At 40.6% G+C, this 13,534-nt stretch overlaps 1 protein-coding gene across 1 annotated transcript in view; it reads right to left on the reverse strand.

Annotated features, from left to right (window-relative positions):
• CNGB3 (cyclic nucleotide gated channel subunit beta 3) overlaps positions 1-13,534 on the reverse strand; it is a 119,467-nt gene that overhangs the window by 51,222 nt on the left and 54,711 nt on the right. The window contains 1 exon segment of the mRNA XM_061607103.1: positions 90-241. Coding sequence (XP_061463087.1) covers positions 90-241 — 152 coding nt within the window.

The raw sequence follows: 13,534 nt of genomic DNA on the forward strand, positions 1-13,534 counted from the left end.
GTGAGGATCTGGCTAATGCTGCCAATTTATTACATTCAAGTATACTATAATCATGTGTGGATGGGGTGCTGTTTTTCCCATTAACTTACTGGCTGTTGGACTAGGTTCAGGAGAGGAGATGACTGGATCAGTCAGCTTTTGTTTATACATGGCTGTCTTTTCTCGCATTTTCTTGATGACTTCTTGCAGCTGAGCTTGAGCATATTCATTGATGGGGGTTCCTGGTCGCTTATTCTCTGTGCTGTTTAATTTGGGGCAGGGAGGGGGCGGGGAGAGAGAGTGAGGATAACAATCAAATGCAGAAGAGTATTACAGCTGCCTCTTAAAATGAAGACAAAGGCAAGAAATAATAAAGCAGATAACTCTTACCCCCCCTACACCTGGAGTACCAGAGCCATTTTGTTATGGAAACAGAGGTCTTTTGCACCAGGCCTGCACAACAGCCATATATTGTGGCCTGCCAGGTGCTTAAAAAGGGCCATGTTTGCAGCTCCAGGGCTGAATTAGATGTGATGGGGGACATTATTCACACGTTCATCCTGTTCACATAGAAAACACAGATTGTGTGTTTCTGCACATGCTCTGCTTTTAATAGTAAATGGAGCATATAAGAAACGGCTGCTAAACTCTCCCCACTTCTCTCCATTCCTGGATATGTCACTAAAGGAGTGTTCACACATTACATTCAACAAGTGTACACCCTGACTACCTTTGTATGCAATCGCTGAGCTGTATAAATCAACAAATGCACTCTTTCACAAAAGCACTTGTACCGGCATTCAGTTTAACATGTGAAGAACCCTTTGCTGAGCTGTGAATGGAGGCAAGTGCCTGGAGCAGTGGACTGTGGCTGCATACACATCATACATTTAAAGCACATGGCTTCTCCCAAAGAGTCCTGGGAACTGTTGTTTCCCCCTCCAGCAGCTGAGAGGTGCTGGCTTGATTGACCAGTTCTGACACTGCCATGATAGTGAGGAGTGTGTCCAAGAAGAGGAGAAACACAACCCTTCTGTAAAAAAAATAATCCTTTCTCAGTGAAAAGGACTTTAGCGTTATAGTGAATATTTAGATTGTCTGAATATATTAGTTTGTGCTGAGCTTGCACTGAAGCTGCACCTCCTCTTGACCCTCATTCACTCATAATGTGAAAGGAAATCCACTGGAGTATAAGCAAAACAGGGCTGAGGCTCAGCTGCAAAAGAGAGCCTGTGTTTAATTTAAATATCTTGAAGCATGTTAATGTATTTTTAAGATAACACAGAGAACACACTTAAGATGAACATGGGTGGATCATAAACATATGACACATTGGCTTTAATTTGGATGAGTAACCAAATATTCGGAATTGAAAATCTCTAGGGTGTGCAAAACTAAACACGAAAAGAGAAGAGAGAGGGCTTGAGTGATTAGATGAATAAAATGTTATTCTGCCTTTTGCAGTTTTTAAGAATAAATATACTTCCTTACCATAAATATTGAAATAAAGGCAGCTGTGTTCATTATTTCGTGAAAGCTATTATGAAAGGGAACTAATTTTAGTCTGCTCTATTTGATTGTCCTTTCCAAAGACTGCTCATATAATTGTTTACCTGCCCTTTCTGTAGTCACTTTTACAGGTCTTCTCTAAAGGAGAAAGGTGCCCATAACCCTAGAGAATACAAATTTTCCTCCACCCTGTGCACATCTCCAGAAGCCTAGAGAGAGGAAATTATTCAACTTTCCTCTCTCCCAAAGTCCCCAGAAAGAAAATCCAGAATGAATCTCAAGTTGCTTCCACATGAAAGCCCTTTAGCACTGCTGGAGCATTGTATTTTTGTTGTCAGTGGGAAGCAGAATTCAAGTAGCGCAATATAGCTCTGTATCCTGTCAGTGGTGTCATAATTTGTTGAAATTAATTAAAAATCAGCCATGTTCACAGAGTACCTGTAATCCTATTACTCACCTTTCCCCATGCTCTAAACTTCATCTTCTGCAGTTTAAAAGTTAAAAAAAAACGCCTGGCTGATTTTTAATTAATTTAAGAAATTTAACATTGTAGTCTATTATAGTGTTGGGCATGCTTAGAAAGAACCAAATGTCAGTGTTCTAAAAGCCAGACTCACAGCTGTTTGGCTTGGCTAATCAGGGGGCCTTACCCACAGCACACTTTATTTCACTTTAGACAGTCCTGGCTTTCCCCAAAGAATCCTGGGAAGTGTAGGTTGTGAAGGGTGCTGAGAGGAGACTTCTGTTTCTCTGACAGAGCTCCAGTAGCCAAAGTAGTTAGCCCCTCTTCTGGGGATTGTAGCTCTGTGAGGGGAATAGGGTCTCCAGCAACTCTCAGCACCCTTCACAAACTACACTTCCCAGGATTATTTGGGAGACACCATGACTGTCTAAGATAAAATAAAGGTGTGGTGTGGATATGGCCAGTGACAGCTTTGGTTTAAATTTGGGTGGGAGACTACATGTGCCTTCTATAGAATAAAAAGGAGGGAAAACCTCTGAAAAACAATGATACTGTTCACAATGTTTTCCTTTTGGAAATGAATGGGGCTTTCCCTCTGCCCAGTGCTCGCCTACCCACCCTTTCCCCTCCTCATTCCTCCCCTTCTCTCCCCCTTCCCCCTCCTCCCCAAGGTCAGTTTCACCTCTCCTAAGCATGATTGTACAGGAGTAAATCCCATTGAACTCAAAAAGCGTGCAAATGTCCAAACCTGCCCTTACCTCCTCCTCCCTACTATCCCCTCCCTTTTGACCCTTCCCTCCCCCTCCCCTTCCAATCCCCTCCTCTGCCTTCCTTCTTTTGTCCCTTCCCACTCCTCCTCCTCCATGGTCAATTTTACCTATTCCAAGCATGATTGCATGGGAGTAAATCCCATTGAACTCAATAGGCATGCAAATGATCAAACTTGACTTCCCCCTCGCCTTCCTCCTCTCTCCTCTCCCCCCTCCTCCTTCCTCCTCTCCCCTCTTCTTTCTTCCTCCTCCCCTACCCACTTCAGCCCTCCTCCTCCCCCACATCAGTTTCATCAGGAGAGGGGAAAAACCGCTCAGGCATGCAGCCGAAGAGCGGGAGATTCCCCAAGAGCGGGAAGCTGCTGGCAAGACTGCACAGCTGAAGAGAAAAAACCCTGCCACAGCCCAGCTTCTCATCGCCAAGCGTGGGGGGCCCCCCAAAGCATGGGGCCCGGGGCAGGTGCCCCGCTTTCAGGTGCCTAGGGGTGGCTCTGTTCCCTGTGCTGTTGACAGAATACTGGTTGGGGTTGGGTCTAACAGTGTTATTGATAGCCAAGTCATGCTATTTTTCTGAACTAAGTTTTTGAACCTAAAAAGATGCATTTATTAATTATATGGTTTAATTAACAATTATAATACAACTGACTTAGTTAACACAGTTTAAATGGAAAACATTAACCTTTCCTACACATTCCTAGCCTGATCCAAAGACACTGAAAGTTGTAGCCTGATCATTGCCATATTAGTTGGATGTAAGCCACATCAATTTCGAACAGGATTTACTGGTTTGGCTGCATTTGTTTTCTTTCAGGCCTGTTGCTAGAAAAGCAAGGGAAATGACTATTTCTCCACTTCTCAACTATTTCTCACCTTCAGCCTTTTTTTCTCTTTCTTTAGCTGTATATCTTAGATGAAATGCAGTAGTGGTAAATTCAGAAGTGCAGGGTCCCTTTATGATAGTCACACGATGCCACCTCACAGCCATGCCCCCCCTTTTCATTTCCATCATCTCCCTTGCTCTCTGTGTCATTTCCTGAGTCCACATTCCACTACAACAGATATCCCTAGGAGCTAATAATCATGAAATGGGAGGCTGTGTGTTAGCTGCTGAGAAGAGTCTTCTCAGTGGCTGATACATCTCCTTTCACCCTAATTTGCTCCAATCAGCTTGAAAGGCCAAGGACTCTTCTCAGTAGTTAACATTCTCCCCTTTCATACTGACTCATAGATAGGGACCTGCCTGGGACCCTGCTCCAAAAATTGACCCCCCATGACCCTCTGCCCCCTGGACCCACACCTTCCCAGACCTGCTCTGAAACCCATTTCCTGGTCCCCACCAGGTATCAGATTTTTTTTATTTATTTCAAGAGCTGGCAATCCTAATTTACTTCCAAATTAATGTGTGCAGGATTGCTGGCTTACAATATGACCTTTGGCAGAGGGGAGGGGTGGATATTCATTCAATATCCTATTTTCATTCTTGTTTTGAATTCATACATTGCTAAGAGCCCTAGTTTATTTGATTAATTAATTTCTTGTGGCATCGTTGCGGTTCCCTCAAATCAAATTAACGAGTCCCCAAAGCACAGCTAGGGAACAGCGGGCTGGTAAGTGTTAAGAGTCTGTCCTACTAACAGAACCATGAGTCTAAAATTATGTGTCCATTTTCCCTTGCCTATTTTCAGGGAGAAGGAATTGTATTCTTGTTAAGGCAGTACATCGTGATGGATTTTCTGGCTGTTGTTCAAATGTAAACAAACATAATATTTTATGCTGTCACCATGTGATTTTTCATTTGTAATAAATTGAGGCTATCCAATATTGAATACCAAAGGACCTTTTTAATGAGTCATAGATCAGAGTGAGTGTATCCCAATATAACATATTTGTGTAATACTTTTCTCTAATCCATAATTGTTCCAAAAGAAATGTGAAATTTCTGTGCTCAACCAGTTTTAGATAAAGGGTGCAGTCCATAACATAAACTCTGTCAGTTTTTGGCAAAAAAAGGTTTCTCAGCCAGGTGGGGGAAGGATGATGATAATGTTATTCTATACATGTGTTTAGTTACATCATTCCATGCTTATTGGGTTACTGACTTCCAATCTTTCACTTCTGTGTCTTTCATTTGCCTATCCCTCTCCTCTTTTATCATCTCCTAATAAAACACATATGTTCACGTCTTCTGGGGCTAAAGCAAAAAGATGTGCACCTTATTTGTGGAGCTGAACTTGAACTAAACTTGGATATAAAAACAAATGTGAGAGACTTCAAAGGTAATCTCAAAGCCTCACCTATGAAAAGATTCGGTAAAGGAGATTCCTAACCTATCACGCTTGCTCTACTACTTAATGGTTGGCTGTCAGGCATACAAGGCCTCTTCAAGGGGCTTTTCCCAGCTGTATGTGAATCCCACCTTAGGAAACCATATTAGGGAGATAGTTATAGGCAACCTTTATCTTGCCTTTTTGAACAAAGGCTTTGAGTGTGTAGTGATTGGACAACTTTAGACGCATTTAGATGAAGCTGATTATCTAAATCCATTTTAATATGGTTTAGGCCTCTTTTGGGACTGAAGCTATACTGAGCACCCAGGGTAATGACCTATGCCAGAAGAGAGAACAGAAGCAGCCAATTGGCTACCAGCCTAAGTTCAAGGTTTTGGTTTTGAAGTATAAAGCCCTACACAGCTTGGGATCCAGACACCTGAAAGATTGTCTCACCACTTATATGCCCAGGTGACAGGGCCAGAGCCAAAGGGCGGCCAGGTTGGGCCCTGGCCGAGGGCCACTGTGGCCCAGAGGGGCCCCTGAAGGGCCCTCATTAGGGTGAGAGAGTAGCGCTCCTCTTCCACGATCTGTGGCAGTCCCTGTCGCAGATCGGAGGGAGACAGGTTCCAGGCCACCTGCCTGTTCACTCACTTCACCTACCTCTCTCCTGTCTTCACTTCTGCATGTGCTATGCACCAGGGCTGCCATCAACCAATAGGCAGTTTCTTTAAAGGGCTGATGCCTCTACTGCCATCTTGGTTGATGGCAGGCCTGTGCGCACACGTAGTGTACCGCACATGCGTGCCATCAACCACGATGGCAGCAGGAGCATCAGACCCTTAGAGGAGCCTCAACCGCCATCTTGGTTGACGGCAGCCTTGCACGCAGCAGCAAGGACAGGAGAGAGATAGGTGGAACTGGCAGGAGCCACACACCTGGGGCAGGCTGGTGCCCCAGGGCCCAGTCATGCCTGGTGCCAGCCCTGCCAGTTGATCATTGTGCTCTGCAGGTGAGGGCCTCCGGCAGATACCATCTCATCAGGAGGTCTGCTCTGCACAACATATAACTGTCCAAATCAGAAGGATCCCAATATGGTTTCTTAAGGTGGGGTCTAAATGCAGCTGTTTTATCATGTGTTTTATCACGTGTTTGCTGCTCTGGGCTCCTTTTGGGAGGAAAGCCAGGATATACATTTAATAAATAAATAAATAAAGCATGACTCTGTTGCTTCTTCAAGACCTCTCAGGGGCTTTCGCCACCATTAGCCAATGAATCCTTCTGGACTGCTTTTCTGGGCTGTGAGGTGGGGGCACTTTTAGGTTCTGCTCTTATCTGGAGGGTAAGTTCCAGAAGGTGGTGCTGGGAGGTTATTGTTCTGTCTCATGGGAGATGTCTTTTGGAACATGCAACAATAGATAGTCCAAAAGCTGGAGTATTAGAAGCTCATTTTAACTATGTATCTCCAGAAAGAAGTGATGAAGCCAGGTTTCCGAGACAAGATTTCAACTTCAAATATTCGGAATTTGCAGATTTACGGAGAGTGTGAGTGAAAATTTCAAAGTGGGAAGCGAGCAGCACTGCAGAGAACAAATTAAATGGTTCCAGAAAGTGATGTGAAATTTTTAATTATTTTGTTGATGAGTTTGCTGCCCTGGGCTCCTTTGGGAGAAAGGACAGGATATTAATCCAATAAATAAATAAATAAATAAAACATTGCCAATTTTGTTTCCAATTAATTAATGAATCCATTAAAGAAGGTCTTTCCCCCATTTCACTGCTCTTGGGTTCCTTGTAACAAACCTCAACCTGATCTGTTTTTTTTAATTATTGCAGCTCTTTATGTAAATAACGCCAATAATGCCACCATCTTTTCCTTTCATATTAGCTTTAAAGGCAGATGTTCTTCATCCCCTCAAAGGCTCGATGGGAGGTGGTGCAAAACCTCTGTTCAGAAATAAGTTGAATTCAGCGGGACTTACTCTCAAGTAAGTCTTTGCACATATAGTCCCACAGTTATTCACTTACTCCTAGGTAAGTGTGTTAGGATTGCACCCTTAATCTAAGTATGTTTGCTTGATGGTAAATCCCAGCTTTGTGTGTAGTTTGGACATCACCACCACCGTCATCATCATCAATCTTGCCTGTCCTCCAAAGGGGCCCAGGGTAGCATTCCTATGCACAGGTAGGTATTACCTCTAATAGCAGAGGCACCTCATCCCCTCAGTGGGCTAAAGAGATGCCCAGCGCAAAGGGGATGGAGAGAGAGTCTTAGGAGGACAGGCAGAAGGACAGGTAAATGTGTCTACTCAGAAGTAAGTGTAATTGAATTCAATCCCCATCTCCAATGGTGCCCCCATCTTCCCTATATTGCATGGGGGAAGACTTCAGGGGGGTTCTGTTTGTTTAAACATGAGCAGAGTTCTCTGCACAACCAGGGATCTCACTTTATCATAGTCACTGATTGTGAGGAAGATTGTAAAGAAGCCCTCCACAGACCTCTCCCATGCAGCACAGGGAAGATCGTGGCCTGAGGGGGAGTGTGATGCATGGGACAATGTTAGGGGTGGGACTTGTGTGCATGCCCCTACCCCCATCCAAGGGGTTTGTAGGGGGCCGGGGGGGTGCTTGCCCCCCCTGGAATTCTAAATGCAATGGTGGGTGGAGTGGTTTGCCAATGACCTGTAGTAACAATTCATAAATGGAATGATCTTCCTGATGAGGTGCGCCTGGTGCCAACACTGTTATCTTTTCGGCTCCAGGTCAAGACTTTCCTCTCCTCACAGGCATTTTAACATGTGTTTTAAATTGTTTTTATTTATTTTTAAATTGTGTTTTAAATTGTTTTTGTGTTTTAAAATTTGTATATTTGTTTTTAATGTTTTTAATTGCTGTAAACTGCCCAGAGAGCTTCGGCTGTGGGGCGGTATATAAATGTAATAAATAAATAAATAAATAAATAAACCTTGCCCTCCCTAGAAATATTTTTATGGACACTCTTGCCCCATCCACACTTTGAGTGCTCACATAAACATACTTATAGTTTGTTTGAATACAGGCCTACAAAGTGGTGGTAGCATTTCTCTCTTTTCTCTCTTTCTGAAGCATCACAAAATTAATGTAGTATCTTGAAACTTGTTTTATGCTCCAGCAGGTAGGCTGAATTTAGATGGATACGACTTTCATTTTACTAGGCAATTCCTCTGTGCTATAATTAAAGTAAGCACAGTGATTAATAGCATAATTAATTGCTGGTTTAGTAGCTCCGATTATGGGCCTAAACAGCATCACAGGTACTCTTGAGCATGAGTAGATTACAGGCATGCTAAAGTAAACTATCCATTTGCAAGCATTTATGTCTTCATATTATTTATTTCCAAGCTGTTGTCTAATCAATCGGAATCTCCTATACAGGCCTGTACAAGTTGTGATCCAAGATAAATGCAGCCCATCAGCTACATATTATGGCTGGCCTGACACTCTTTTTCTTGCAAACTGAGATAGGTAGGAAATGCAGAAAGTTTAAGGAGTTGCTGGTGGGCTACATCCTATAAGTTTTTATCATGGTTCTTTCATTGACCTAAATGGTTAAGTGACTGGGCTGGTGGTTGGATTTGTAATCCATAAGTCTCGAAAAGGTCTTCAAATGCAAAGATATATCCCTGAACACTAAAGTCAGGATTATTCAGAACATGGTATTCCTGATCTCTATGTATGGATGTGAAAATTGGACAGTGAAAAAAGTGGATAAAAGAAAAAACAACTCATTTGAAATGTGGTGTTGGAGGAGAGCTTTGCACATACCATGGACTGCAAAAAAGACAAATAACTGGGTGTTAGAACAAATTAAACCAGAACTATCACTAGAAGCTAAAATGATGAAACTTGGGCTATCATACTTTGGACACATAATGAGGAGACATGATTCCCTAGAAAAGACAATAAAGCTGGGAAAAACAGAAGGGAGTAGAAAAAGAGGAAGGCCAAACAAGAGATGGATTGATTCCATAAAGGTAGCCACAGACCTGAATGTACAAGATCTGAACAGGATGGTTTATAACAGATGTTATTGGAGGTCACTGATACATAGGGTTGCCATATAGGGTTGCCAGGTCCATGGCCTGAGACTGATCCTGTATCTTTAGGAGAAGAGAAAGTCAGCCAAGTGCAGGTGTTCTTGCAACGCTGTAATAGGAAAAACCACAAGGTAGAATTCTCCCTCCCCCCTCCACAACTTTTTAAAGATACAGAAGACCTCTTGGAGCCCGGGCCTGGCAACCAAGAGGTCTTCTGTATCTTTAAAAGTTGGGCAGGGGGAAGGGAGAATTCCACCTTGTGGTTTTTCTCATTACAGAGTTGCAAGAACACCTGCACTTGGCTGACTTTCTCTTCTCCTAAAGATACAGGATCAGTCTCAGGCCAAGAACCTGGCAACCCTATTGCCATAAGTTGTAATCAACTTAAAGGCACATAACAGCAACAACAAAGTCTATGCCAGACTCTAAGGTGCCAGACCAAGTCATTGTTTTCATAGAATCAACAGGAAACCTATTGGCTGTATGGGAAATTGACTGCAAGACATCTCAATGTATGAGGAGGTGTAGGATGGCATGCTCAATTCCCCTGTCCCAATGAAATGAAATGAAATGAAATGAAATGAAATGAAATTTTAATTAACGATCACAGGGATCCATACAACATATAAAAACATTTATAACATCTCGGTTTACATTCCCGAATATAGACATATTTTAGTTTAAAACTTATATATCATATCTGCTTCTCATGATATTAAAAATTAAAACTCTAAAATGACTCTTTCCTTTTTAATATTGCTATTGTAGCAAATTTTGCTACCTCCCATGTGATTTCTTTCTTGTGGTCCAACAATAAATAGTCTACTCGTAGAGCATCAGAATTTAAAATTTGGTTGTCTCAAAGGGGTGTAATAAAGTGTAATCTGGGTTGATCGTATAGAGGGCAATATAATAGGACATGAACATTCGTTTCAATTTCTCTTCTTTCAAAGGGCATAGGCGATCAATATATGGAGTCTTACTATATCGGCCTTCCAGTACCGCTGATGGGAGGACATCGCATCTAATCCAGGTAAAAGCTTTTCTATATTTGGGTATGTTAAGATTGGTCAAATAGGGCATTGGAAGGTAAGGACTGATATTATATCTATATTTCTTCGCCATTTCTCGATGGGTTTGTAAGTCAATATCTCTGATACGTTGTCTAATATTTATCCTTGCCGATTCATATCCCATCTGTTTTATTGTTTGTACGGTAAAGCCAAGGTGTTGAAGTTTATCTATAATTGTAGTGTTCCATATTGACTTAAAATTGTCCTCCAAAATATGGGGCGCTAGGCCTTGAGGATCTAAAGATAGTTTTAGCCAATAATTAATCCTCGATGTCCAAATAATTGATTCTATGGATTGTACTCCAGTTTCTAGCCGTATAAGACTATTAGGGACACATCTAGGTAGTGCCATAATAGATCGTATAAAAGAGGTTTGTAACACTTCTATCTCTGGGAATTTATCCCTTGTTGTTACTTGTAGTCCATACATGAGCTGTGGGATTATTTTGGCTTTAAATACTTTAAGGGCAGGGATGATTAATTGTCCTCCATTGGTGTAATAAAAAGTTATCAAAGCTTTAGATGTTCTCTTAGCATTTAATATAGTTGATTTGATATGGTGGCTATGGCTGCCTGTCGCTTGAAAGGTGAATCCTAAATATTTAAACGAGTTCACCTGTTCAATTGTCCTTCCATTTAACATCCAATTATGTTTCAATCGTTTTTTACTAAATACTAATACCTTGGTCTTTTGATAATTTATTTCTAGGCCTTCTGTTTGACAGTATTGGGCTGTTCCTCTTAATAGTTTCTTCAGCCCTATCGAGGTCTTTGATAATAGAGCAATGTCGTCAGCATATAGGAGGGCATTTCTTGGGATGTTAGCTAGCATAGGGGAGTGTATAGCGCAATGATTTATCTTTTTGATAATATCATTAATATATAAATTAAAGAGTAAGGGTGATAAAACACATCCTTGTCTTACCCCTTTTTGGGTTTTTATCGAATTTGTTAGGTGTCCCTGGATATTACATCTAACTCTTAGTTTAGTATTTTTATATAAGCCTTGTAACAGGGTTAATAGTCATCTATCAACTCCAAGATGGTATAATTTCGACCATAATCTTGATCTTGGGATCGAATCAAATGCCGCTTTCTGATCAATATAAGCCACATAGAAAAATCCCCCTTTTCTAAGAGTATATTTATCAATAATATGCTGCAAGACTATTATATGGTCCATTGTTGAACGCTTTGGACGGAAACCAGCTTGTTCTGGGATTATTACATCTAATTGTTCAACCCAATTAATCAGTTTGTTAAATAAATGAGCGGAGTATAGCTTGCTTATGACATTTAACAAGCTGATTGGCCGATAGTTTGCTGGGTCTGTCCTTAGACCCTTCTTAAAAATAGGTACTACTGTCGCCATGCCCCAATCTTCAGGTATAGTAGTAGTATTATCAATATATGAAAACAATGTCGCCAAGATTGGAGCCCACCAATTAACATTATTTTTGAATACTTCAGATGGAATGTTGTCAGGACCAGGGGCTTTATTAGATGTTAAGTTCTTAATCAGTCCTATAATTTCTTCTTCAGATACAGGTGTCCATGTTTGAAAGTCATCCAATAATGCATATTCATATATTTCCTCTTTCCCTGAATTATTATAGAGAGTTTCAAAATGCTTTTTCCAGTCTCTGGCCAAAATATTACAATTAGAGTGTAGATGAGATCTTGGCCAGTAATGTGTAATCAATTTCCAAAATATATTTGGGTTTCTTAATTTGGAAGCTTCTAGCAACCGTGTCCATATTTCCAATCTTTCTTTTCGTTTTTTCATGTTAGTTAATTGCTTGTATTTCTTCTTGACTATTACATATCTATGTAAATCTTCATGTAGGCCTGTCCTAATGTATGTTTTATATATTTCACGGAGTTGTTTTTTTAACTGGATACAGTCCTGGTCAAACCAGGTTTTCCTTCTATTAACTTTACCTTTCGGGTTTTTTATGGTCTGTTTTGACAGGGATTTCTTTAATATCTCCATTATTTTTTGGAATTGATTCACTGTCTCATTTACCTCTAATTTAGTTATTATTTTTTGTTTAATCATCAGTATCTCTGAGGAGTTAAGTATATTTGTAGTTTGGTTAGCTATTCTGGGAATCCATCTAACTCTCTTGGTATTTACCTCAATATTCTCATCAGGGAAAGAGTCTTTAACTAGGTGAATATGTTCTTCATTAACATTTATTGTTAGAGCAATTGGAAAATGGTCACTTTCTATCCGTCTAATAACTGCAAAATTTGACACCGAGAGGAGAAGTTCATTTGAAATAAAACTTAGATCTATAAGAGATGTTCCTGAATATGAGACATAAATAAATTCTCCTTCTATATCCCCCGGACAACGACCATTCATCAGAGTCATATTCATTTTATGTGTTAATTTCGATAACAAAAGTCCCGCATAGTTTATTCCAGGATCTTTTGAGGCTCTCATGGGGAATATCGATAACTCGTCAGGAATTAAATGTTGTTGGGAGTACCTAGAATGCAATGCGTCATCGGAACTGCCCATTCTGGCATTAAAGTCTCCCATTAATAACATCGGGAGTACTGGATATTTAATTGCCAATTCAGTAAGATATTTTCCTAAGAGGTTAAAACTGTTAATAATAAGAGCTTTAGCCCGGCCAGGGGGTATATAGACATTAATCAGGATAATTGATATATAGGAGAATTCCAATATTATAGCCACTGCTAATTCGTCAAGGGAATTCAATTGCTTTAATTTAACAGTTAGAGATGTCGAGATTAATACTGCTATCCCTCCCTTAGGTCTCCCTCCCATAGAACTAGGGGTGGCTGGGATCTCAAATACAGTGTATCCATTGATATATAGGTTTTCTTTTAACCAGGTTTCTTGCAATAGGATAATATCATAAGTTAATAGGAACAGCTTTAGATTTTCATCATTTTTGCTTTGGCTTGCCAACCTGCAATGTTCCAAGATATTATTTTAAGATCATTCAATATAGAATGTCTATTCAGTCAAATAGATGGATATGTAGTTTTACTATATTCATGGTTTTGGTCATGTGTGATAGAGTTTGTTAACGAGATAATGGAGTTCATCTTTAAATGATCCAAATGTATTGGTTCTAGATTGTACTCGAAGGGTACAGCAGCTATATTTAAATTCGAAGGGTGCTCTTTTAGTTCTTCGTTGATTGATATATTTCCTGTCATTTCTCTTTCAGCAATTGATAGTAACGTTCTCAATCGAGTAATAATGTTTAGTCGCTCAGTTGTATTGTCTCCATTACATAGACCTAAAAGCATCAATTCTTCTGGTAGAAGGGCCGGAGATGTATAGTTTTCTATGGTAGTAGATTGGTCAGATGTTTCCTGTAGGCAAATTATAGACTTTTCTGGCAAATGTGTTTTT

This window comes from Rhineura floridana, chromosome 1, assembly GCF_030035675.1.
Source record: "Rhineura floridana isolate rRhiFlo1 chromosome 1, rRhiFlo1.hap2, whole genome shotgun sequence".
Lineage (NCBI taxonomy): Eukaryota > Metazoa > Chordata > Lepidosauria > Squamata > Rhineuridae > Rhineura > Rhineura floridana.